The following is a 27,668-nucleotide window of genomic DNA, read 5'->3' on the forward strand; positions in this document are numbered from 1 at the left end:
CTCACTACATCCGGTCCGGAAATACATGAATGAACGTTTATTTTAAATAATAATAGGTTAATAAGGCGACGAATATCTAATAAATGTTTGTTGTTATAGTGATATTAGTCTAACAATGAGTAGTGATAAGAAATATACATTTTAAAAATTGTATACAGAACGCCACAGTTGTAGTTCCAGCTACCCATTCCCTTTTTTTCTCTCGCTCTCATCAAATTAATGATGATTCTTTACGATAGAGACGCATGACCGGAAATGGGTAGTATAACTCCGTTAACCGAATTTGGTGGTGTAGTGGTTCTGTGAGGAGCATGATGAACAAAATTTTGTTTGGTGTAGGTATTTTCGTAGTTGTAATTTCGAAAGCCTTTCACGGAAAACGCCATTTTATAAGTTTACCTCTCTTTAAAGGGGGCTGAGGAAGATTAGAGAGCTAACATCGCTAACATTATCTAAAAAGCGATTTTAGTAGTTAAATGTTGTAATAAATAAATACACCTGTATTCAATCAAATAACAATAATTTATTTTTATTCAACAAGGGTTCAATTATTTTTTCATGTGCTGGTTATCCGGCAAAGATTCTTTGGGTACAGATTGAAATAATCCTTTTCTCGCCATTTCATCAGCCCAATCTTCAAACTCTCCTTTCCTGTAACAATTTTTAAGATAAGTTTAGATGCATGCTGTAGAAGTTCTGAAACATTATTATATCAGGCTGATGATGATGATGTTGCACCGTACTTTTAAATGTTATAACGTGTAGTTTTCAACCTAAAACGCGCCACATTAGTTAAAAAGTCTACAATACAAAAGCATCCTATGTTCTAGACCTAGAGTACACGTGAGTACATCTCATCTCTCTGGAGTACACGTCTGTGGCTGAAATGATGAATGGTAATGATATTGACTTTTTTTTATTATTACCCTCATAAATAATAGCAACTTTTTTTAAATTAGTTGGCAACCAGAATTAGATGTACACTGGACTGTTGTCAAATGGATGTTAATTTATTAGCGGAGGTCCATTAGAGATTTTCAGTTTAATTACCTACCCTACAATTTTTATTAGGAGAATTTTGACCTTAGCGACCTCACGTCCATGAAGCTAAAGATAAAAATGGAGGGCAGAGTTGGAACAAAAACTTGAGTCAAATACCTACTTATATCTATCTCGCTCTCTGCGGCCCTACCTCTCTTTTTAGTGTGAACTGTAGTATTGCTATCTTCTGATTTAAATCTCCTTGCAAATTCTTCGAAATAGCCAATTCACTAACCAAATCAGAAGTTAAACAAATAAATAATTAATATTTGAAACTAAGATTACCTAGTTAAATAAAAAATCACAAAATTGTCGGCCATTTAGGCTTAATGTGTTGGCGAATCAGGGAATTACAATCCCAATTCCTGGGTAATCGGTACCATGTGGCAACATCGGCCCAATCCGGCCCATCATGGCGGTTGTTTACTATTTTGTTTATTAAGCAGTTAATTTCGTTTGAGATTGTTTACAGGAAATAATCATTGTTTTATCACAAGAATTGGTGCAAAATTTTGTAGTGCGTGGTTGCGGTAGTACGTGGTGTCCTGGAAGCAGCGTTGCCAGACGTCCCGATTTTGGCGGGACGTCCCGATTTTTAAATCAAATTTAAATGTCCCGCGCGGGACAGGCTCGGTCCCGCTTTTCGGAGAGAGACACTCACTTCACCAAACTATTGTTTGAAACGCCATATTATTCTAAAGAATAAAACATTTTTAATTTTATTCTTTTTTTATTCTAAAGACGAATTTAACGATAGAGTAAATCTGATTTAAAATATTATTTTTTTGTTAAAATCCATTTTCTATGGCTACTTTTGCTATACATTGTCACGTAAACGTAATTTTAAGTGAAATAAAAAGATAAATATTTAAAAACCTTTGATTATATACGTTTTTTTACTATGTCCCGCTTCTGACGGAAGAGTCCCGCTATTTTCACTCAAAAAGTACTGGTCAAAGTCCCGACTTGGCGAAAAAAAAAACTGGCAACGCTGCCTGGAAGTGACATAAGATTCCACGCGTAAGTGTTTATTTCGTGATTTCCGACATTGGATCATTGTAAACATTTTTCACATTTTTTACAGTAATTTCTTCCTAAAACGTTTTACCAGTAATTACACTTATCATTTTTAATGATACCTATGTCAAGAAATAAAGATTTTACATTGGTTTCATTGAATTTGAGCAATTTTATATTTTTTGTTTATTTAGAAAGAGCGAGTCTGCCCACAGAGAGCGAGATAGTGATACTTAGTTTGTGCTTCAAGTAGGTATTCGGAGTGTGGCCTCCATTTTTATCTGTAGCTTCATGCTCACGTCCCACGAAACATTAAAAGGCCAAGGGATTTTTAAACAACTTAACTAATAACCAATAGGAGCCATGAACATGACATATCGGCAAATTCTATTGGCCAGAAATTTCGTTCCTCTCACCACCACGCGCCATACAATCGCGGTAATGCTAAATAAACAATTTTGTGACAACTATTGCCGGTGGATTGTTTGGAATTTATATTCGGCCAATGAAAATTAAGGAAAACATATTCAAGCCAATAGCAATCATCGATTTTATAAAAAAACCATTGGTCAACTAATCTCAGTCTAGGCGCACGAAACTGTTCGAAATTTTTCATGAATCGTGTTGAAAACGATAAATTTTTTAATACTTTAGTCTTTGTATTTTATTCAAGGCTTATTAATTCATTTACATAATTTATTATTATATCAAGTGATTACAAATATCCAGATGTAACTAGTGTTTTAGTGGTGTAAATAAATAGAAATCAATGGTTAGCAGCTGAGAAACTAACGCAGGTTCGATTGTTTTACTTGCTTTCACTATTTAACTTCTATTATTTATGTACCAAGAGTTTAATATCCTTTGGCTTAAACTGCAGAATGTCAAGTTACCCTAAATAATCGTACTGTGATATAAAACTGTTGTGATTTCTGTCCTTGTGCCTTTTATCCAGTCAGAATGGTATTCTTTGTATTGAAAATACCAATTTCAAAATTCTCTACATTATTTTTGACCATTAGAATGCTACAAAAGGCCCTAACAGAACGAAATTTATGCGAGGGAAGCCGCGAGCAAAAGCGTAGTGTTAAACTCAATTTCAAAGCTGAAGTGAATTTTTTCTCAAGTAGGTACTTGCCTTATCAAAAAGATATATGTATAGAAAGAGTACTTATGTATAATATCTTTATATGCCTCTATCCTTGGCTTTAGATGAACACAAATGCAAGGCCCCCTAAGGCGGCCAGGTCGATGGCAATGATGGGCCAAAATTGTATGGAGTGATTTCTTTCAGCAGTATGCTACATGATAATGTATACCCTAGATATAGGGACATACTAGAATTACATTTAAGTTTACATTTAACACTGACACGGTAAAAGCACTTGTCATTTAGGGTTGCCAGGTTGGCTATTGGTTTGGTTTGGCTAGGGACTTGTCCGGCCAAAAATTGTGTTGTCCGGCCTGTCCGCATTTTGTTAGGCTTTTTATGTGGCTGCCGTCCACAGAATAATGTTCATTCAAAGATAGAAGATAGTACAAGGCCAAATGAAGCACATAGTCCGGCTTTTGTGTTTTTGGACCTGGCAACACTAGTCTCATTATCAATATCAATAGTCATAAGTTAACAACGATCAATACTCTCTACCTCTCCCCGTACATTATGGTCCTTCGAGCCAGATAAAATAGAGTAAATAATATTAAAAAACAGTACTAACTTATAAAAATCTTTATAAGCTGCTATTCTCTTCGTCTTTTTGAAAAAGAAAATGCAAGCGCCTCCCAAGAAGGCCAGGGCCCAGGCTTGGGCTAGGACGCGCTTGGTCTGCGCCCAGTGGAGCCCTCGCATGATGGGCTTCACGCGGCAGGGCGCCGCGGGCGGCGGCGGCGGGCACACTTGCGGGCATACTTGGGGCGATGGTGGTGGACAGCCACTCATGACCTGTGGATTCAGTAGATGTATAACGCAATAATCATGGCCTATGAAGTGTGCTGTAGATCAGCGGTTCCCGAAAGGTGGTCCGCGGAACCCCGGGGTTCCGTGGAAAGGCCGCAAGGGTTCCGTAAAAAATGTTATCCCACGTTTCGTGACCGACGTTGTTCGCGTGCACCGACTTGTTTACGCACAAGGGAGGGGCAGGGCGTGCGGGCGGAGTAGTACGGGGGTTCCGCTAGGAAAAGTATTATCAATTAGGGTTCCTTGGCAAAAAAAATTGGGAAACCCTGCTGTAGATGTATTAATTTGCAATAAGATTAAGAGAGAGAGGTCTTGAGAATGTTTCGCATAGCGCATTGTAGATTCAGCTGACTTGACCAACTTGCAATGAGAATTAATAGGAGCAGAAATTTATAGAATCTTTAGTATATTGGATTTCAGCTGATATACAAACTAGAAATGGGGATAAAGAATAAGAAGAGTGATGAGTCTTGAGAATATAATTATCACATAGCATGTCATGGAAACAAAATTTTGACCAAGATTTGTTTGGGTATAATTTATTGTTTTAGGCTAAACTGAGATGTTTAGGAGATTTTTTGTTAACTCTAAAACTTACTTTTATAGGAATGTTACTATCTGGGGGCACGGCAGTGCCCCCACCAAGTCGAGCAAAAAAGCGGCACGGCCGTACCATCCTTTTCTCGAAGCAATTCAGGCCATTTTCGACCGCCTGTAACTTCGTTGTGGATAAAACTAGAAGGCTGAATTTTCATTAGCTATGCAGGCATTGTAAAGACACGGTATATTTAAAATTTCATTCAATTTAAACCAGTAGTTTAAGAATTATAACGGGTCAAAGTTACTTAATTTTGTCACTCACTGACTGACTCACTGACTCACCGATCATCAAAACTCTAAGGCACTTCTAGCAGACCTAGAAGCTTCAAATTTGGAATATAAGTAGTGTTTGGTGTATGAATCAAGGAAAAACTAAAATATTTGGGGGCACGGTAGTGCAACCGCCAAGTCGAGTAAAATCTTTCAATTTCGGTCCAGTTTTCTAGATACATAACTGCTGTCTACAAAATACAAAAAGAAATGATATTTGGGGGCACGGTAGTGCAACCGCCAAGTCGAGTAAAATTTTTCAATTTCGGTCCAGTTTTCTAGATACATAACTGCTGTCTACAAAATACAAAAAGAAATGAGATCCCATCAAAAACAATACTTGTCAAAAAAACCAAGTCTCGCAACTCAGTTGTTCTACGGTAAAAAGTTGTGAGATCCATGTAATACCAAGTCCAGGCCAGGAAATCTTTAACGTTTTACATAAATATATTGACTTGGCCATCGCATGAAAACACGTGTAAATTAAATTATTTAGTGCGATGGCCAAGTCAATATATTTATGTAAAACGTTAAAGATTTCCTGGCCTGGACTTGGTATTACATGGATCTCACAACTTTTTACCGTAGAACAACTGAGTTGCGAGACTTGGTTTTTTTGACAAGTATTGTTTTTGATGGGATACTGTACTTACCATTACAATTCTGCTGTAGAATGGAGCCTATTCTAAGAATTCATTTTACCATAATTATTATAATGTTGGTATTTCTTCTTCCAGGTAAACCAAGACCAATGAAAAATGGCGCAAAGCTCGCACGGCGGCAGCCATCGGCGCTCCCGCGACCACGAGGGCGCGATGCGGTACACCAACACCGACTGGGAGGCCAAGGAGGCCTTATACCAGCGAGAGCTCGACGAAGCCCGTGCGCGAGCCACGCAGATGGAGAAAACCATGCGCTGGTGGTCCGATTGCACCGCCAACTGGCGAGAGAAGTGGAGCAAAGTCCGCAACGAACGAAACAAAGCCAGGGAAGAAGCCAAACAGTTGAAGGCTAAAGTCGACGTCCAAGCCAAGGAGCTAGCCACGGCGAGAGCTGAAAAGAACGAACTGGAACAGCAGTTGATGGAACTCAAACGGGACAACGAAAAATTGCTAAGCATTGGAGAGAGTAGAATTGTCTCAGGTGACTTGACAACTGAAGACGGAGTCGAATTGCGAAGGAAAAACGTCGGTTATGTATCACCGAACGATCAGCCGTCGATCAGACAGCGAGCGTCCTTAGATTCCCACAAATTTTCCAACGTCGACAACGTTTTAGCGAACAAATTGAGCGAACTCAGATTGAGGTTGGACGAGACTTGCAAGAATTTACAAAGCGAGAAGGATCAAAAGGCGTTCCTTTTGACCAAAATAGAAACGTTGACGGCGGAGCTGCATAATACAAAAATGGAGTTGACGCACTGCGACAGAACTATAGGATCCACCGATTCTAGTCATAGCGAAGTAGAGAGACTGCAAAACGAGTTGCAGGACGAAATAGCAGCCAAACAGGTTCTGGAGGAGAAGATAGCTGAGTTCAAAATGGAGGTGGAAAGGTTGAAGTCGGAGAATACAGTACAATGGAGCAAGAGGGAGTTGTTAGAAACGGAGAACATAGCAATTCTAAGGGAGAACAAGAAGTTGTATGGGCAGGTTTGCGAGTTGAGGGAGCAGATTCATAAGTTAAATCGGATATCGGACGGCAGCGCTTACGGTGTGCCGTTCACCAACGAACATTCTAGACTGGATTCGAACATTTTGTACGTTCGCAAATCTAGCGTAAGTCCGAGATCTCACGAGTCCAGCAATGGGTCGTCGGAGGCGAATCTCGCGCATTTCGACGCGAAAACGAACACGTCGGGCGAAGACGACGAACTAGCAATAGTGGAGACGAGCGAAAATTGTTAAAAATTATAAAATACTCACTATTTATTTCGTTAGCACCAGTAAAAACTTCAAAAGTTTATGCTTTACTTGAAGGATGTTTGACAAACGTTTTTGTGTCAAGAATTTAAAAAGAGAATCCTCTTTTTTGAGAAATAAGAATGTTGTGGATTGCAATATTTTAATGTTGTAGGTAGGTTAAGCAGTGGTTAATATATTATTGTTTCACTGTATGTTTTCCAAACAAAATAAAATAAAATAAAGTAGGTTATACGTCGCTCAGCGAGAGTTGAGGCGATCAACAGAAGCAAAAGTGTATCTATACGCTCGTCACGCTGACGTCTTGCATATTCATGCCCGTATTCACAAACGATGCCTGCTTAAGTGAAGCAGCAAATCGAACGCACAGCGTTGAATAGAGCTCTGTGATTGGTTTGTGTGTCACCCTGTGCGTCCACGCGCACTGTGGGACCTAATAGTAATGTTTGTGAATACTCCTTAAGAGCAAAATGTCGATTTGTAAGAACTATTTATTAGTCTAAACAAATAAAGAAATTTTGACTTTTACTTTTGACAGGCGTTAGACTGATTTGTATTCTGAATTTAATACTATGTTCGCCTCAACTTTCCTCGCGTGATCTATATTTCGAGCAATGAGATAGGAGATTCGAAGAACAGTTAGTTAAGTAGTAAGCGTCAAGTGTTAGGAACTACAAAGTACAATTTAACATTTCATGTATATTTTAACCATACATCATCAGTTTTTAGACTTTGAAAGATAATTATAAACTTAATAGCTGCTTAAAATAAGTTTAACTAATCAATGTATAGCCTGACCAGGAACATAAAAACCCTGGCATAGAGGCGCGTCAATTGCATATGATAGTGCAACACTGAGTACAGTCGTACCTGTGTTAAATTAATAGGCTAACTTTATGTATCAGGATTCAGGATTACGGGCTAATATGATATTTTCATGAATTAACAAAAAAATATTATTATAGGTAACCTGGTTTAAATAAATTAAATGAAAACATCAATCGAGCTAGTAGGATTTATTTTATTATTCATCAATAATCAAATTCAGAACTTGAATATTCAACTGCAATGTCTGCTCATGAACGCTACAAACTCGGTACTTCTTTCCCAATTCCATAAAATTCAACACTTAGAAAGTGACAAAAACCTTTAAAATAGGTAGTTGAAACAAACCACAGCTAATTTTCATAGTGGACTGTACTATACGATAAACATGTCAGTCAATTTGACACCCTTGTCGGAAAAATTATTCAATGAAAATATTGTCCGAACCCTTATTATTTCTCTTCGACAAATACTTGAACACATTGTGAACCACTTTTATTTCACGACTATAAAAAGATTTTAGCAATTTAATTCACAAAATCAATTGCGCACATCTATATATATAAAAGAAAGTCGTGTTAGTTACTTCGCTTATAACTCAAGAACGGCTGAACCGATTTAGCTGAAAATTGTCAGGGAGGTAGTTTAGAGCCAGGAGAAGGACATAGGATACTTTTTATCCCGTTCGAAATAAAAAAAAAAGTCTGCTTATTTATTGCCATTAAGGCGGAACAAAGTTCGCCGGGTCAGCTAGTTTAAAATAAAGTTTGTTTACACTTTGACAGCAATAGACTGACATGCAAGGTGACATGTCAATGAAGTTTTCAGTTACTGTTGCCATTAAAAGAAATTAGTACCATTAGTTTTCCGCAACATGGCGAGGGTTTTTATGTTCCTGGTCAGGCTATAACCCTAATTTTGGTATTGAGCTACATTATTTTTTACCCGACTGCACCAGAAGAAGGGTTATGTTTTCTGATATTTTATTTAATAGATGTTCACTGTATATTTTACTTGGCAGTCTGATAACAGCATTTACTATTAAGACAGAATTCATATTTCTTTCCAGAAAGCATTTAAAGTGCATTCCATTTTATTTTTCTTCAAATACCTAGTTGGGTATCTTATTTTTTTATTTCTACATCCTAAAATTTTTTCATGTTTTTACAACGTCAGCTACAACCAGTTTTGGTACTCATATCAAACTGGTAGGTAAAAAATACCTAAATCTAGACACGCGGCAGCGTGTCAAGCCAAGTTCAAGTAACAGAACTGGCGAGCAGCACCATGTGTAATATTATACGAACCATTTGGAGCCTATACAGGGTGTTAGGTAAATGGGTATATGAGCCGACACTAGCCCATGTTAACATGGGCATATAAATGGTATGGTGAAGTCAGAAATTTGATATTATCATTTTAATTTTTTTTATTTTCATACAAAATTAAATTTACAAAATCCGATTTGTATGAAAAATAAAATAATTAAAATGAAGATATCAATTTTCTGACTTCACCATACCATTTATATGACCATGTTAACATGGGCTAGTGTCGGCTCATATACCCATTTACCTAACACCCTGTATACCAGAGGTGGCCAACTTGATTAGACATAAGATCTACTGTTTACTAACGAAACCCTGGGCGATCTATCACTTACATACTTCTTGAAATCTTAAATGAAACAGCATAGTTTAGTACACAATCATGTAGTATTTTTGCCTTGCCATGATCGACTGGACTAGTATTTGTGATCGACCGGTTGGCCACCCCTGCTATATACCTACTACATACAAGTGAAATGCCCTGCCAAAATTACTCTTGAAAAATAAGGTCTGAAGGTCCACATCTTGTTTGATGGGCGTGTATACTTCAGTATACTAGCTTGAACACATGATGCCAGATTAAAAATGTCTTAGATCTGCTCATTAGTTAATTTTTGAACCAAGTCCTAATTCATGATTTTAGTGTGTTAACAATGTGATAGTCTATAGTTTACGAATGTGTATTGTGGCTCAAATAGCAAGTTTAATAACTGTTAACAAAATTATATGGTAGCGTAAAGATATTTTTGGGACTTGCATTTTATTGTTGAATGTAGAAGTATGATTTTTCATTTGAAAGATACGACGACTTCATTTACCAGGTGATTGTACCTAATCACTTACCTAGAACCCGGTTGAGTTAACTGCGCACCTGGCCACTGTGACGTCACATCGACGTTCTGGTACGGACGGAGCGAGGTGTGCGGGTATGAGGTGTGGATAGGGTTGCCAGGTCCAAAAACACAAAAGCCGGACTCGGTGCTTAATTTGGCCGGACATTTAACCATAAAAGCCGGACACGCCTTTTTTTCATGTCATGCTCATCATAGGTGATTAGCTACTTACTATCAACTATCATCTTCAAATCGGTAGCCCAACATTCCGCGTACGTGTGCTTTTGACTGGGCGCGGCAGCCACAAAAAGCCTAACAAAAGCCGGACAGGCCGGACAAGGGGATTTTTGACCGGACAAGTCCCTAAAAAGCCAAACATGTCCGGCTAAAGCCGGACACCTGGCAACCCTAGGTGTGGAGGCGAAGTGCGCAGTTTGCTCAATCGGGTTGTAGTACTTTCATATTGATTGGTTACGGTGTAAAAACAGTTTTGAATAATTTCAAGCGAAAAATCAAATTTTATCTTAACATTGTGGCTCAAATTGTAGAATTTCAAACATTTTATCAATCAATAAATATGAATTGCAAGAAATACGTAGAGAGAATATTATTATTATTTATTATTATGTGGTCATCCGATTTCTTAGATCTAATAAAGAAAAAGTTATTTTTTCGTGCTATTTCTTATATATTTTATTAAACCTCTTTTACAATATAAATAACATTTCCCCGACAACATCAATACAATAAAATAAATATGTTTGTATCTTCTCCTATTTTGAGAAAACTTATTATAAAGTGTAAAAGTACCAAAATGTATAATAATTTTTTGATTCGCGTTTTTTGTATATTATTTAGTTAAGATATTTATTGCTTAGCTTGCCTCTTTATTTTTATGATCTTATTTTCAATAAGACCAATTTACAGGTATTAATGAAATATTAAAACAAGATTATTTCATGAAAATTATGCACCAATGAAAAATATTACAAATGTGTATCCGATTGTTACTCAATGGCTGAACTGATTTTGATTGTAACTGTAATGAGACCATGATTAACTTAATTTACAGCTTGACTGACTTCAATTTATTGAAAGGCCTAAAATGTATACATAGAAGTTCAAATGTGGTAATTAAGCCTTGTAAAATATAGCTTGATTTCAGAGCAGGACGGAAATATAGCGCGGGCATACATTAGAAAGAGACAGACAATATACCTATTTCGACATCCGTCAGTAATCTAGCTTTATTTTACATGGCGCCCTAAAATTATCTATTCCTAAAGTACCTAATTAATTGTAATTAATAAACATTTTGGTGGAATGTCATGTTTCATTTCAAATTAATATTCCCAGATATTGAAATAAAACTAGTAGCTATGTTTATAATAATGTGTAATATAATATGTATTTGAATCACAATAAACAACTTGCACTGTCTATGCAGTAGTGTGCGAGCGTGCAAAAATATAAATTAAATACACATGGAAGAATGCTTGATCATTTTCCCTCGCGTTTTGATTTTTCTGACATGAAAATAAAACAAAACAAAATTAACATGTGACAAACATTGATCAGAGTAGATAAGTTGGCGTTTTTGGTACTTGCAATGCAATATGCATGTGACCGATGATCTAATGAAGGTCACGGAAGGTATAGATTTATCGTTTCATCTACGCGCCCCACCATTCTTCCGCTAATGTTTGAGCATTATCGGTACACGCTAAACTATCCATGAGTGCACACGCACACTACAATTTATGATCCCGCGGATTGCTCGGATCAAACTCCCCGCACCCCGCGCTTCCTTCGACCAAAAATTGGTGGGGGCGCGTCTTCGTGGACGAAACAATCCATACCTTATGCAAGCAAACGAGGTGGAATTGTGTAAAGCAATCGTTATCATTTAATTTTGACAGTTCATAACGTACGATTATTCTGTCAAACGCTTTGTTTAACGGATTTTATCGTACGTTATGAACTGTTAAATGATTAGGTACGATTGCTATACACAATTCCACCTCAGGACCGGTGATTTTCGTTATGGAAACTTGGGAAAGGCCTTTGTACAGCAGTGGACGTCATTTGGCAGAACGAACGAACTATTGCCATATGAAAATACCTTGCGCACTCCCGCGCATAGAACATAAAGTACATACTTTATTTAGTTCTAGTTTTGTTTTAATTTTTTTATGTTGTTTTGTGTCGCTGAATAAAATATTTCATTTTAATTTTCATTAATCGTCAAGCTACGTCTATGAAAATAATATGTACAGTTTTAGTGTATTGATGGTTATTATGCATGATTTACTGTGGTGATTTTTGAATTTTTTTCCTACCCCTTTTGTTTTTCATTTTCTCAGACAGCTCTTCGGGGGTCATCTCGAAGTTGGTCATATGCAGCAGCCCCAGCCGTTTGAATTTGGACCTTATTTTCGTGTTTTTCAGTTCCTTTTTGTCTGGCTTTTTCAAGTTCGCCTTCTTCTTCATTTCTTTATCAGTAACCACAGTCTCTTCTTCTGAATCTGAGTCTTTGGAAGTGCCTTCTCCGTGTGGGTTTATCTTCGTGATAGAAACATCATCAATTTTGCTCAATGTTGCTCCGGAATCTTCTGTAGCCGGTTGGGATTCGTTCTTTTCATCGATGATTTCTATTTGGAAGAATTTCCCGTCCTGTTCCGTTATGTAAATTGGTATCCTGTCTATCTCGATGTTTATTTCTTTTTCCCCACTTAGATCCGCCTCTTTGAGGTCTGTTTTTTCGGGTTCGACGGCTTTGGTGAATGCTTCGAGATTGAGATCTGTGTATACTTTTAATTTGGGTGATGGTTCTGTGTCAGAATCGCTGGGAGAATTTAGGAGTTCGTTGTCTGTGTCTTCTTGAGATCCATCTGACTGTGGCGGACTTGGTTCAGGGCTATTACTGTCAGAAGAAGAGGATTCCCTCTTCCGTTTGCGGGTTTTTCTAGCGAGGTTTTTGACGAAGCACCTTTTCTTGTACTTCTTCCTGACAAATGCAGGTTTATCCGTTTTAACTTTCTCCTTTTTCTTAGGCTCGTCATTTTCTTTGGCCGGACTCTCTTCTTCGACTCTGAAAACAAGTGTGCAAGTTATTTTAGAAGTAACATTGACAAGTATCATTGTAGACAAGACAAAAGTATTTTGTAAAGAATTCAAGCAACATGACCGTTCCCTAATTTGATGGTAGTTCTAGAATTAGGTCTTAAATAAACACACATGCGCTCTATGGAATCTAGCTATTTAATAGAAGATTAGCAGGGACTAGGGCTAAAATTGATTAATCGAAAATTTTAACTACCCGTAGGTTTTAACAAGCAGTCTGTATGTAACGAATATTTATTTGAGTATCCCATTCTTGCTCCAAAAGGTAGGTAACCTTGTTCAAAAGTTGTCTCCAATAATTAACTTATTAATCATTAATTTCTTACTTTTCTTTAGTGGTGACCAAGAACTTGACGCCTTCCACACCCTGCCTCATGGCTTTATCCTTTATCGCTTGGACAGTGGAGTAGTGCTCTGATATCTTCTTGTTCGCCTCTGAAATATGTGAAACTAGATATAAAACCTCCTTTTAAACCAGGGGAAAATTGGACCCGAAAAATCAGAAGAAAATGATGAGTTTCCTCCAAGAGACAAGAAATAAAGTTATAAATAAGCTAGATAAAGATAATAGAAAAAGGCTTTATTACTATCTAGCTAACTTGCCAGAAACATTAATGGGTGCTGTAAGTGTTGTCATTTTGTTGCCACATAGCATTGGTGGCACAAACCGGCGACCACGAATCGTAAAGCGGGTTACTACTACTAGGTAGATAGTCTAGGTGTCCCACTAGGTGGACAGACGATCAAGTGAAGGTCAGAAAGCACCTGGATACGGGCTGCGCAAGACCGGTCGTTGTGGAAATCCTTGGGGGAGATCTTTCTCCGACAGCAAATAAATTCTATTCGAGATGTCATTTGGTTAAAACAAAGTGTTGCTATAGTTATTATAGATCGTTTCATCCACGAAGAAGCGCGGGGTGCGGGGAGCATGATCCGACCAATCCGAGCGTCATCATTGTAGTTTGCGCGCGCACTCACGGACAACTATCCAATGAGGGTTTTCGCGAATGAAAGATCCGCTAGATGGCGGGACGTGGATGTGGGGTCTGACTGCTGCGTGATTGGTGGATTTTGACATATCTGTCAATGTCATGTCAAAAATAACCAATCATGCAGCATTTGGACCTCGCGTCTACGTATTGCCATCTGGCGGAGTTTTCATTCGCGAAAACTCATTGCAACGCTGCCAATGCCAACAATGACGCTCGGATTGGTCTGATCATGCTCTCCGCAACCTGCGCGACCTCGACCCCGCGCGTCTTCAAATTCAAATTCAATAATTTATTTGCTAGAATACATAAACGTGGATGAAACGAACAATAGATGTTTATATCACTTACCGTCTCCTTCTTCCACGATTCCATTGATGATCCCTTTGAGCGATGTGTCCAGTTCAGTCGCCAGCTTTTCGTTTACGTAGTTGAGGCATATAGGGTTACCTGGACAAATATACATAACAGCTTGTGAAAGTTCGACATGACATTTTGTTCAGCAAATAAAATTATTTGATTTCAATTTGAAGTACCTACTATTTATTTTCAGATTGATATGACTCAGTATTTATATATTTATTTTAGGAATTATTACAAACAAATGTGTACTAGCCAAGTATATTACTACATCTTTCTAGTGTTTTTTTTTTCGATAGAAATTGATTTTTTTTATTCATTCATTTTTCACACAAACGACGAAACCTTGGTGGACTGCAGTATGCTATCTCTAGGATAGATTGTTCAGATAACCGGAAATACAGTCAACAGCACCTGACTAGATAGATACTGTTGAGCAAAAGAGCTCCTGTTGTAACTACTTAAGATACCGTTTATGTTGATGTGCCTTTGTATATTATGTTACAGTAAAAACTCATAATCGGTCAAAACCACTTTTGACTGAAAAAATCAGTCAAAAGCGATATTGACCAAGGGCATCAGTCAAAACCAGTGTGGTCATCAACCAAAAAGTGGTTTTGACTGATTATGAGTTTTGACTGCAACTCTATACATCTTACAATTAGTACAATCTCACCTGGTATGGCCTTCTTGGCTTCCGCGTACCGCCTGGTGATGTGGTTGAGCTCTCTCAACAGATCAAGCTCCTCATTCTGGCGGAAGAACACGCCTTTAGGCCGCACGCCCATTCTGTCTATGCCTGTGGTACCTGAAAGAACATCGAAGAGTCTTAGAACATGTCTAGTAATAATTATACTAAAATTAGTATGTCATAGCTATAGTCTGGTCCGTAAGCACGTAGAATTTTGTCCAATGACCCCAAGCTACCCATCCTTATCGCTCGCGCGTAATTATATTGCTATCGCGACTGTGCGACGGGCGCCCGCAGTGAGTGTGCGAGCGCGATAGCAACATCGCGCATTTACCATCTATGCGTTCACCATTTGGCCAACTATAGAATACTCAGAAATAGCGCTAACTAATAATTGTGAAATAAAATGTGAAATAAATAATCATTGTGAAAAGAAAACGTGAATTTTTAACATCAAATCATCTGCAGCAGAAATCTTGTTGAGAGTGTCTAGACAAAGTTAAGAATATTAATTCACTTTATTAATATTCTTAACTTTGGTTGTTTTTCTTTAGTTGTAATTTAGAAGATTTCGATATCGCTTTTTTTTGCGAATTCGACATTGAAACATGTTTTGTCCCCCTATTGGGGGAGTCCTTTGTCCAGCAGTGGACATCTTAGAAATGATTTATGTTACAATGTCTAGCAGGGCAGTTCATACCTTCAGCATACTTCTTCAAAGCCGCTTCCATTCCTCGTTCCCTGGCTGCCGCGTGGTACTGCACAGGTCCCTTGATCAGCACGGAGCCCAGGATGTAAAGCACATCCTTCCGCCTCGACGCACGCGCCATGGTTTCTATACGCTTGATGGCGTAAACATCCTCAGGCACGAAGCGCACCGTTGCGAAACCCGGATATGGTTGCAGGTTTATTAAACCGTACACTAGAAACAGACCACCTACGGATTCCTAGAAATGTGGATTAGCGTTGACTATTTAGTATGTTGGAGGACTAGGCGTTTTAATTTGCTAAAAAGTGGACCTTCTACAGTCTGGTCGCCGAGCACGTAGAATTTGTCCACTGACCCCAAGCTACCCATCCTTATCACTCGCGCGTAATTATATTGCTGTCGCGACTGTGCGACGGGCGCCCGCAGTGAGTGTGCGAGCGCGACAGCAACATAATTACGCGCGAGCGATAAGGATGAGTAGCTTGGGGTCATTGGACAAAATTCTACGTGCTCCGGGCTTTAGTATCTGTTTATTGATATTATCTGTATAAAGGTGTTGTGGAAACACAAACTTAAATCAATATCTTGGACAATTTCACACAGCACCATCTAGCCCCAAAGTAAGCAACTAATATGCTTGTGTTATGGGTGCTAGCTTAATCAAAGATGAGTAAATATAGATAAAGCATATTATTATGCAAGAATATAATGTTAAATGATATTACCTCAAAGTTATCAGGGTTTGAGACCATGTAATGTTTGGCAATTTGTATGAGTTCTTCCGACAGCTCTGCTATTTCTGTTCCTGAAGATCTGCCACTGAAAGTAAATTCAATAATTTTCAACTTCTATACATTTTTATAGGTTCCATTCATGTTTGAAATAATTCATAGAACTGTTATCACCAAAATTAAATGTAAGTAGGTAGGTACCTAGTTATTTTTTGAACTTGCATTATTTACCTAAATAAATAATCACACTCAGAAACACAGAGCTAAATGTATGTAATGGTAAAGGTGGTTGAATTTTTTCTTATTATTAACTGTAAATAAAACCATTGCCATGTCAGAAACACCTTAAGTAGAACTTTTCTATGAACTTTCTCTAACTAAAGTTTTATTCATTATTCAATTTATTGAAAGGGTCATGCATATGAATAGCACATTCTGAAAGGCATAAAAATTTTGTTATACGTACTGGTACAGCATATCAAATTGCATATCCTTCCAAAGCTCACAGAAAGTTTCGAATGTGAGCGTATCAGTTTTGATCCAACGATGGATCAGTTCCTCGCAGTCATCCGCAAATCCGTCCGCTATGTGCACTTGTTGGATTTGACTCCGAAATCCAATTGCTATAAACAGAATTTTAGATTTATTTACTGTGGAGTAGACTAGAAAAGGACCTCACTATTGTTGCTAATTTAAACGACTTTATTAGTTGATTAGACAAAAGTTATTTCAGTCACTTACGGTTTGGAATCGACATCTTGTTATTAATTATTTGCCTATTATTTCTAAAACCATTAAACAAACTCCTGGCAAATGCAAGCAGCAGAAAAATGTCAGCTGCTCTCAGCTGCTGTCTATCTGTCACTGTCAGTCACGAATACTATGTATTAGGGATGTAATACAACGATAGAAAACTCAACTGATTATTAACTATCTCATATTATATTCATACTTAATCGATATGAGATCTTTATTACTATTAAAATGTTCCATCAACAACACCAAGCCTCATGAACATAACGAAACGACTACGAATTAAATTACTGCTTATTATAGATAGATAAAAACTTCTTCGTAATTTAACTTAAATCTAGTGCAGAAGCAATATAACAAAGCTCGATGTTGATTTTTCATTGTATCAATAAATCAATAGTGTGATTTTACCTAACAATAATAAAATATTAAAAATACTCCAACACAAATCGATTTCGAATACGGACTCGATAGATTTTATGAAACACCTGGCATCCCTAGTACGGCTCCTGTCAGTTATTGTTTTAAAAAAAAGTTATACTCGCTTTCACTTTGAACTAAAGTGAAATGGCCGTTTTACATAACGTTATATTAACGGTATTTCACAAATTAACAACTTTCTTTTTAGAATCATGGCATTGGCAGGTTTTCTCAAGCCGATTTGTTGATCAGTCTACCCCAATTTTTGTAGATTGTACTACTAAGAGTAGGCGCACACCGTTGATTTTTCGTCGGCCGATAGTTTAGTCGGGCAGTTGATTCGATTTGGCCGATTCTTCATACAATTTAAAATCGGGCACAACTATCGGCCAACTAAAAATCAACGGTTTGCGCCTACTCTAACTCAAAGAAGCAAGCATTGCAGCGGCGAACCACCATGAAATCTTGTATTAAATACAGCTACTGCTACATTTCAATGTAGCATCTTCAATGAATAAACCTGTGATAAAGACGCAGGAGAATCACTTCGCCCACGCATCGCATCATAGTAGGTAACAAAAACACAACCGTATTTACAATCGTTGTTTATTCAACTACATAACACTATGTAATACAACGACCAACAGAGGCAGTCAATGAAACACGGTGTATGCTTAAATATTTAATGTTGATTAACGATTTGGTAATTTGAAACTAGCGCATCGTTTATTGCGTACGACATAGCTGTGCGTGGATGCGTCGATGATGTACGTTACTACTTTAATACACTTAGTAGGAATAGCATTTAGATGGGCTTCTTCTCGATGAGTTTGTACCAGTGCCCGCACTCGCAGCGACGGGGGTGCCCCTGGAAAGTTCAAAACAAAATTTAATTCGGTATCAGCCATTAAGGGGCTTATTCCACTGTTCCCTGTTGACAATCCCCGTTAACGCCAAATGGAGCTCATAATGAAAAAGATATAATTAAAAAGAAAATCCTAATATAACGGGGATTAATAAACTTTAGTTCACTAATCCCCGTTGACGGTGATTGACGACAGGGAATAGTGGAATAAGCCTCAGTAAGTTGGGTATCTATCTACTCAGCATTTTTAATCTAATTAGTCACGTGAGGCGTGAGCGATCTGACAATATCGCGGTGCGCACTTTTGTGGCGAAGTTAGTGTGTTTAGTTTATCTTTTTTTGTGGTCTCTCATGCGACAAATTTGTAGGCATATCGGGGTCTAGCCAAGACACTGGCCAATGTGTGGGTGCATTCTAACTAAAACTATAGTAATGTTGCACATAGGCAACTTGTGGCCTTCTGGAATGATGACGGAAACTATATTCATAATAGAGCCACAGCAAACATGCATCAGCATCGGAGATCGGCGATTTTGCGACTTCATAGTGTACGGTGTCCGAACGCCTGTTTTACGGCCGGTTCACACACTCCGTTTTACTGTTCCGTTTTATCGTGTACGTTTTTTTTTTCGTCGATGGCGTATGTAGTTTTATGAGCGACTTCACACATGACACAGTATTCTGTATACAGTAATACGTTAGAGACCAAATCGATGCAGCATTGTGACTTAATGCGTTCGGACGCGGTGTCGAAATCGCGCGTATAATAGCGACTGCTGTCGTTGCGTCAAGTTACATTCAGCTTCTAAAAAGCGGCTAAAACGCCGATGCTCATAGTAGCATGTGGGCTGTGGTTCTTAAATGTATTAAAAATGATGTAGTACCTTGTGTACCCAAAGCCATGTGACGACTGTGGCGTGTTCTTCGCCTGAAACAATAGAATATTTATTAAAATTATGTATGACACAAGCAAATAACCATTATTGTAAATTATCAACGTTCAAGGAAATAGCAACTCTCGTACCTAGTGATACAGAGCATTTTATATGCCCACACATTATGACACATTTACCTGTTTATGAAATCTAAAGAAGCAGTTTACACAATTTTTTAGGCATTAACAGCCTCCTTTTTTCCTCATGCTTGCTTTCAATGGATGGGTGAAAGAGAACTATAAACTCAATTTTGAAAGCTCATTCTTTCATTGATTGAAACTTTTACAGTTTCTTGGTATTTAAGCTATAGATAGAGAGAGATTACAGGACACTAAGAACAAATACAAAATCAAAACAATAAAGGAAGTCGAATCATTATAATTATTTAAGAATATAGCCTATATTCCACTAAAACTACTCTGTCAGATCTATGTCATGCTTTCTTCAGCACCTTCATGTTAAAGGAACGCTGTCACGTCTATTGTAAAAGTAATTCCACTGTCCACCTTATATATAAACACTTGACATTGGCAAAACCAGTGTTCTTTGTTTCTTTCTTGTTCCCAAAGTGGGGGGCGCGGACCATCTGTGTACTTAAGTATAAATAACCTGCGACCGCTGAAAGAATGCATTCCAGACTGCTTGATACAACCAATAAATAATCTTGACTGGAGGAGTAGGGGCGCGGAATTTTTTGTATAGTCGAAAAGCGCGTCTCAAATAAGTTTGGGAACCAATGAATGAGACAGAATAATAATAATAAGTCTTACATATGCATCCAACGATCCTGGCATCAAAGAAGGACGGCACGAGTGTGGGGTCCTCTCGAGTGCCTGCAGCCTTCTTCAGCACCTTCATGTTGAAGGGGTCGTCGTTTCCGGCCTGCATGGCCATGAGCTCCTTGCGCTCGATGCCGGTGGCATGTTCAAGTGGGTCGGGCATCACTGCGGATAGAGATTGCATTATGAAGATAAATCTTGCTACATCAAGATTCTCAAATTATTTTGAGAGGATTGTGTCTCTTCCAGACAATAGAAATCAATTATTACGCGGTCTTACGCAACCACTTGAGGTTTGATGGGTTAAATAACAGAGGGATGTCTCTTCAAAAGTGGCTATTTCCAATGAGGGTTTTCGCAATTGAAAAATCCGCCAGATGGCAATACGTAGACGCGAGGTCCAAATGCTGTATGATTGGTTATTATTGACATGACATTGACAGATATGTCAAAATCCACCAATCACGCAGCATTTGGACCTCCCGTCTACATATTGCCATCTGGCGGATTTTTCAATCGCGAAAACCCTCATTGGGACAGTTTCTGTTTTTTTTTTTTTTATCCCTTTCCGAATCAAGGATTCCTGTCATGCTGAAGCTCGTTTATTTAAATTTCCCCTATAAAATTGACACCTAAATTACTAAATTATTGTACACAACAATAAGAGGAATAAAATTTACTGAGAATAAAACTTTACCTAGCTTTTGAACAAAACATTTTTTCTTTAATGTTTCTTGAATGACTCTTCAGACAATCTCAAAATATTAATTCTTCAAACTTTCTATTTCCACTAATCTATAACAAAGTATCAAGGCATTAAAGCTTATATTTTAAATATGTAAATTTAAGTGTTGAAATGGCCTAAAAGTTGAATAATTTTGATGGATGGATACTGCAATGCAATATGTTTCTGAGATAGAAAGGGAAACAGACAATATGTTCTCTCCCCAGACAATACTTCTATTCCAATACATTAAGAGCTAATTGCTCAAGATAGTTTAGATCCTTATTAGATCAGTAATTGTCAAATAAGTAAGTTAATTTAATTTCATTATAAAAACAATATTTTTTTATCATCTATGATTACTACATGATTCTAATATTTAATTAAGAACGACATAATGGATTAGCAGTCAATCTTGGACGAATAAACGTTTATTCGTCCAAGCCGTCAATCGATTGGTTACTTTATGAAGGAAGTGTAGGTACCTGCCTAGGTATTGATATGTGATAAGACAATAAGATAACCTATAAACTACGTAAAACTACATATAAATCAAAGGAACAGTATCAATTATGTAGTTACTTGCTGAGATAATTGACTTTTAAAGTTATTAAAGGATGAAAATCATATAAAATCAACAATAATAATCAATAAACGTGCTTATTTTTGTTCCTTTTTTTACATAATCAGGACTGCGTATAAGATCATAGCTAGGTGCATTAGCCCAATTAATAAAGCAAAGATAATTCCTACATATTATGTACATTCAATAAATTAGTCAGAAATATTTCCTTTTTGAGTGTTTTTCATAAAATCTACTGATTTGACATTACGTAATGTAGAATTTTGACAGGTATGGCGATCACATCAGAAAACATGGATTTTTATCAAATCTTACTTCTGTCTGCATATCCTCGCCGGGCAGCAGAGAACATAACACTTCTAATCGCATTTCCGCGTACAATTTGTCTACACAAGGAAGCCATTCTTAATTTATTTCTCACTAGACCGCCTCTCACGATAGCAAGTGGTAAAATTTTTCGATATGGACTAGTGAAGAGAAACAACCGGTATTGCCTTTCTGAAAAACCGGTTTTATTTAAGGTGGGTACATGAGTGTGACTGTGTGACAAACGTTTGGATTCGTAATCGGTTCATTCGTTTATTTCAGCCAAATGACGTCCACTGCTGGACAAAGGCCTCCCCTAAGGATTTCCTCAAAGACCGGTCCTGCGCCGCTCGCATCCAGGCATCTCCCGCAACCTTCACCAGATCGTCGGTCCACCTAGTGAGAGGCCTGCCCACGCTCCGTCTTTCGGCTCGTGGTCACCACTCAAGAACTTTCCTGCCCCAGCGGCCATCAGCTCTACGAGCTCTGTGCCCCGCCCACTGCCACTTTATTTTAGCGATCGGTAATCGTAATCGGTACTACACGAATATTCTTCATTTCATTTGTCTATAAAGGGTCGTGCGTGCTCCTGCAATAGAGAATGTTAATTTATGAAAATTTCAAAAGGATTGAAAATTTCATTTAATAAAAACGGATTTTAACATATTCTTGAATGTATTTGAATCAAACAATGCAGAATGGTAGATGAACTGTCATCTAAAAGTATGGACTGTGTTACTACTTTACCTAATCTACCTACCAGCTAGGTTATTGAAATTTTCTTATAAATCAGATTCAAATTGAAATATTTTATTCAGTACATAGGCCCTTTCCAGGGCACTTATACCCGTCCCAAATACATAGCTTTGGCTTGCCCTACTACCACCGAATAAAATCTTGCCCTTTACAATAATTTAAGGGTAGATATTATCTTTTATTCACTAGACCCTGTTAGAGTTCAAAATTGTTGTAGAAGTAGGTAATTGTATTCAGTTCAGGTATTGAAACAAACAGCTTATTTCTAAGAAATCGTTATATTTAGATAGTATTATCGTGTGGTTTTGGTGTACTGTGCGAGTACTGCTGTGATGATGATACGGTTACATTGAGCTTTATTAGGTAGTTAGGTACCTAGGTACTTGGCTAATAGACTGAACAATGTGCATTAAAATATTACAGAATGACTTCACAACAAAGAATATTTTTTTCTTATAGGTAAGGATAACATGAAAGTATGGACTACGCAGAGAGGAGAAAAATGTGAATCTGTAACAAAATAGGCATTACATTTTTCGTTCTTTTATGACGTATGTTACGAAGTTCATTCTCATCAACACGCCATTTGTTATTAACTGCAACAAAAACAAGTAGGTAATAATTAAAAAATATCATAATTCTTAAAAGTAGGTATACTAATGTTGTAAGTATAGTTAATAAAAATACCTTAATTTATTTAATGAACTGGGTCTGTTCCGATTCCCTAGCAAGTTACGCAAGTGAACAAGGAAATAGAATAAGAACATTGGTTTATGATAGCAGTAGTAAATATTGCATTTATGACCATAAAAACTTACCAAAATGATCAGCTGTACTTTTCGACGGATTTTGTTAATTTTATTAGCACATAAGATCAGAGATGAAATTAACTTGAGAGAAAATCAATTTCTCGTTCTGCCACTCCTTTGTATGAAACACCCCTTGAATGAGTTTAGTCGAACATCGATTTCTCCATCTTCTAACTGAAAAAAGAATTGTTTATATGGAAAAATTATGAATTTTGGAATCTACACGCAATGTTTAGATTCAAGATCTCAATCTGTTCTTCCGTCTAAAAACGCAGAGTCCTCAAAGGTTTAAAAAAACTGTGGTCACATCCGGAAATAAGACCAAGCCAAAATAATGATATTCTTGCGATATCATTATAATATATTTACCGGGTCATTCTGGTAGAGATCTCTATAGCAAGAAGGCGAAACGCACTCCCTTACGCAACGGGTCCTTGGAAGACCATTCATGTGATTGCATGCGCTACTTTGTTCACACGCTGTTTCAAACTCCCGAAACGTCATTTCCTGCAAAAAAAAAAATATTTTTTCTCAAAATATAACACAGACATTATTATAGAAAGATGTAATGAAAACTAAATTGTAATTATTGATCATTAGCTTACATTTTTTGGTGAGTCCTTGTATTGATATTCTTTAAATGTGAAAGTCACTGGACTTTGTTCAGCAGAAGTTTCAATTACTACAAGACTTAAAATCGTACAGCATCCAAATAGAAGGCATATTCGTGTCATTTTGTGGATAAATATTAGAGTTAGTATTCGTACAAGTGCAATTTACAGAATAATCAATATAATCACCAAACACTTGTTGCTTCTTGTTCTGCAGTGCGCAAGTCACAAATAAATGAATGTTGTGTGAAGCAAAAAATATTTGAAAAATCTGTATAGGTGGGTTAATAAAATTAATCCAAAATGAAAGTTTTTCAAACTATCTATAGCCTGACCAGGAACATAAAAACCCTGGCATAGAGGCGCGTCAATTGCATTTGATAGTGCAACACTGAGTACAGTCGTACCTGTGTTAAATTAATAGGCTAACTTTATGTATCAGGATTCAGGATTACGGGCTAATTTGATATTTTCATAAATTAACGAAAAAATATTATTAAGGTAAACTGGTTTAAATAAATTAAATGAAACCATCAATCGAGCTAGTAGGATTTATTTTATTATTCATCAATAATCAAATTCAGAACTTGAATATTCAACTGCAATGTCTGCTCATGAACGCTTCAAACTCGGTACTTCTTTTAGTCCAGTCATTATAGTAAGTTCACCTCGGAATTCGAGATACCCAGCTGTAAGTCTGTAAATACGTGTATATTGACACCCTAAAAGTTGTCTCAAAACCTACATATGGTAGGGTGTAAGCAACTATTAAATTTCAAGGTCAACGGTCACAAAAATCGGTATTTTGCGCGTTTTTTAGAAATATCTCATTTCCTATGGGTTTTTTGCTATTTGTATTTATCATCAATATTGTAGAATACTAAATTCTCTACAAATTTTGCTTCAAAAATTTTTTTATACGGTGAACCGTTTTCGAGATAGAGGGCGGAGAGTGCGCGGTCACTGCATCACTTCAGGTCAACTTAAGCGCTAATTCCCGTGGGAATTTCGGGAATTCCTTGTTGTAAATAAGCTTTAAGTTTACTAAGGTACCTACATGCCAAATTTCAAGCGTCTAACTTTCGTTAAGCGTTTAGATTTTTCATACAAAAGGATTTTCCCGCTAATTCCTGTTCCCGTGGGAATTCCTAAGTATACTATAACCTGCCCAGGTGTATGAAGAATAATTGTACCAAGTTTCTTTAAAATCCGTCGAGTAGTTTTTGTTTCTATAAGGAACATACAGACGGACAGAATTCTATACATGAAATATATTTTCAAAATAACTATCAGGGGGTGATTAGTGATCGATACTGATGCCAAAAATGCAATCAGTAAAATTTTTGTCTGTCTGTCTGTCCGTCTGTATGTTCCTTATAGAAACAAAAACTACTCGATGGATTTTAACGAAACTTGGTACAATTATTCTTCATACACCTGGGCAGGTTATAGTTTACTTAGGAATTCCCACGGGAACAGGAATTAGCGGGAAAATCCTTTTGTATGAAAAATGTAAACGCTTAACGGAAGTTAGACGCTTGAAATTTGGCATGTAGGTACCTTAGTAAACTTAAAGCTTATTTACAACAAGTAATTACCGAAATTCCCACGGGAATCAGCGGGAAAATCCTTTTGTATGAAAAACCTAAACCGCTTAAGTTGACCTGAAGTGATGCAGTGACCGCGCGTTCTCCGCCCTCTATCTCGAAAACGGTTCACCGTATAAAAAAAAAATTTAAACAAAATTTGTAGAGAATTTAGTATTCTACAATATTGATAATAAATACAAATAGCAAAAAACCCATAGGAAATGAGATATTTCCAAAAAAAGCGCAAAAAACCAATTTTTGTGACCTTTGACCTTAAAATTTAATAGTTGCTTACACCCTACCATATGTAGGTTTTGAGACAACTTTTAGGGTGTCAATATACAAGTATTTACAGACTTACAGCTGGGTATCTCTAATTCCGAGATTCTTACCTAATTTAAGCTTAAATGACTGGACTATTTCCCAATTCCATAAAATTCAACACTTAGAAAGTGACAAAAATTTTTAAAATTGGTAGTTGAAACAAACCACAGCTAATTTTCATAGTGGACTGTACTATACGATAAACATGTCAGTCAATTTGACAACCTTTGTCGGAAACATTATTCAATGAAAATATTGTCCGAATCCTTAGTATTTATCTTCGACAAATACTTTAACACATTGTGAACCACTTTTCTTTCACGACTATAAAAAGATTTTAGCAATTTAATTCACAAAATCAATTGCGCACATTTAAAATAAAGTTTGTTTACACTTTGACAGCAATAGACTGACATGCAAGGTGACATGTCAATGAAGTTTTTAGTTACTGTTGCCATTAAAAGAAATTAGTACCATTAGTTTTCCGCAACATGGCGAGGGTTTTTATGTTCCTGGTCAGGCTATACAAATAAAAATATTTATAAAGTATTTTTATCGCCATTTGAGATCACATTCAATACCGGTTATTTTTAAATGGGACAGCACTAGTATACAGTACACTGTCTCAATAGCAACCTGTTTGACAGTGAAATAAATTACAACCAATCAGAGAACACTTTTGGTTTTACTATTGGAAAATAATGTACAATGGCGTCATTTCATTGGTCCGAATTTTTAATTTTTCAGTCCTTCCTTTGTGCCAATTAACCGTGATCCTGTTGCTTGCAAAGACTGGAGGAATTATCAACAACCAATCAAAGCGTGTTTAATATAATTTTCATGATTTCTATTGGCTGTATTAAGCACCGTTTATAAAAACCGCGCGCTCAACGACATTAGTTTAGTTGTTTCAGTCAGCTGTCAACAAGCTGTCATTTCGTATTTCACAAAAAGTGAAGTGGCGATTGAATAGATTCTTGTAAGATTTGCTAAATTTTCGAAATTATCGCGTCATCCGAACTAATTTGTGTGAATCGTGTAGTTTCATAGTGTATTAGTTTTTGTTTTTATTTATACCCAGCCATACGGTTACTTTCTGTGTTGGAGGAAGAGCATACAACAATACCAACCATTTGGTAAGTGGTTTTATTTATTTTTATTAGTGTAACGAATCGTTCGTTGTTTCATGTTTTATGCTGATAATTGTTGCGTAATGAACATAATCTTGCCCTTCCATTTGAGTTGATGGAAGGCTGCGCAACGTTTCAGTGTTTCAAAGGTGACAATACATTCACTGGCACTATTTTTACCAAATTATGCGATAAAACAAAGCTTACATCCAAATCCTGACCTCGGACAAGAAATCACAATGATTCATAACATAATACTGATACTATTGTTACAATGAAAGAATACTTGCATGTAAAATACCTTTTACTTTTTATTGGTTTTTAGCTCAACCTCAGATTTCTTTGTAACAACTTTTTCAGTCCAGATTTCACCTTTATCAACAATCACACACAGCTCTGCACAACCCAAAAAAAAAAAATCTTTCTTTCTTCCAGAAAATTCACCATTATTTTGCTTTCATGCAAAGTTTCTGTAAAATTAATCCTGTAATGAAACTGACTTTTTTTTGTATTGAGTTCTTGCTATTTACTAAATAACCCAAAACATTATGTTATGGGGGCTCGGCAACATGTTACATACTATGTACATGAATTAAGTTTTTATAATACATTCTAAATACCATATTTCATTACTATTCAAAAAAGCATTTCAAGTTGAAATTAAGTAGATAATAAAGTTAAATTATCA

At 36.9% G+C, this 27,668-nt stretch overlaps 4 protein-coding genes and 1 long non-coding RNA gene across 6 annotated transcripts; 1 reads left to right on the top strand and 4 right to left on the bottom strand.

Moving 5' to 3' along the window:
* Positions 1-503: 503 nt before the first annotated feature.
* On the bottom strand, positions 504-6,893 carry LOC135082835 (uncharacterized). Its single transcript, XR_010259494.1, has 3 exons — positions 6,811-6,893; positions 3,777-4,000; positions 504-651 (listed from the first exon to the last, which is right to left on the bottom strand). It is a non-coding gene; the product is annotated as an uncharacterized LOC135082835 (long non-coding RNA).
* Positions 2,696-6,817, top strand: LOC135082834 (coiled-coil domain-containing protein 102A). Its single transcript, XM_063977598.1, has 2 exons — positions 2,696-2,855; positions 5,623-6,817. The coding sequence occupies exon 2, from the start codon at positions 5,644-5,646 to the stop codon at positions 6,790-6,792; it is 1,149 nt and encodes a 382-aa protein (XP_063833668.1). The 5' UTR covers positions 2,696-2,855; positions 5,623-5,643; the 3' UTR covers positions 6,793-6,817.
* Positions 6,894-11,171: 4,278 nt separating the features above from the next.
* On the bottom strand, positions 11,172-17,238 carry LOC135082715 (snRNA-activating protein complex subunit 1). Of its 2 annotated transcripts, XM_063977488.1 has the most exons (9): positions 17,138-17,238; positions 16,863-17,019; positions 16,391-16,484; positions 15,657-15,903; positions 14,942-15,073; positions 14,257-14,355; positions 13,243-13,351; positions 12,133-12,884; positions 11,172-11,319 (listed from the first exon to the last, which is right to left on the bottom strand). In XM_063977488.1, exons 1-9 carry the CDS (start codon positions 17,151-17,153, stop codon positions 11,294-11,296), a joined length of 1,632 nt encoding a protein of 543 aa, XP_063833558.1. In that variant the 5' UTR covers positions 17,154-17,238; the 3' UTR covers positions 11,172-11,293. The 2 variants fall into 2 exon arrangements, with proteins under 2 accessions (XP_063833558.1, XP_063833557.1); XM_063977487.1 differs by lacking the exon at positions 11,172-11,319 and having other exon boundaries at positions 11,742-12,884.
* A 921-nt stretch (positions 17,239-18,159) lies between these two features.
* Positions 18,160-21,937, bottom strand: LOC135082841 (cytochrome c oxidase subunit 5B, mitochondrial-like). Its single transcript, XM_063977605.1, has 4 exons — positions 21,771-21,937; positions 20,140-20,313; positions 19,319-19,362; positions 18,160-18,437 (listed from the first exon to the last, which is right to left on the bottom strand). The coding sequence occupies exons 1-4, from the start codon at positions 21,856-21,858 to the stop codon at positions 18,375-18,377; spliced, it is 369 nt and encodes a 122-aa protein (XP_063833675.1). The 5' UTR covers positions 21,859-21,937; the 3' UTR covers positions 18,160-18,374.
* Positions 21,938-22,906: 969 nt separating this feature from the next.
* LOC135082800 (uncharacterized) lies at positions 22,907-24,133 on the bottom strand. Its single transcript, XM_063977560.1, has 4 exons — positions 23,932-24,133; positions 23,696-23,833; positions 23,336-23,500; positions 22,907-23,113 (listed from the first exon to the last, which is right to left on the bottom strand). The coding sequence occupies exons 1-3, from the start codon at positions 24,058-24,060 to the stop codon at positions 23,420-23,422; spliced, it is 348 nt and encodes a 115-aa protein (XP_063833630.1). The 5' UTR covers positions 24,061-24,133; the 3' UTR covers positions 22,907-23,113; positions 23,336-23,419.
* Between the last annotated feature and the right edge of the window lie 3,535 nt (positions 24,134-27,668).

Source organism: Ostrinia nubilalis, chromosome 22, assembly GCF_963855985.1.
Source record: "Ostrinia nubilalis chromosome 22, ilOstNubi1.1, whole genome shotgun sequence".
In the NCBI taxonomy this organism is placed as follows: domain Eukaryota; kingdom Metazoa; phylum Arthropoda; class Insecta; order Lepidoptera; family Crambidae; genus Ostrinia; species Ostrinia nubilalis.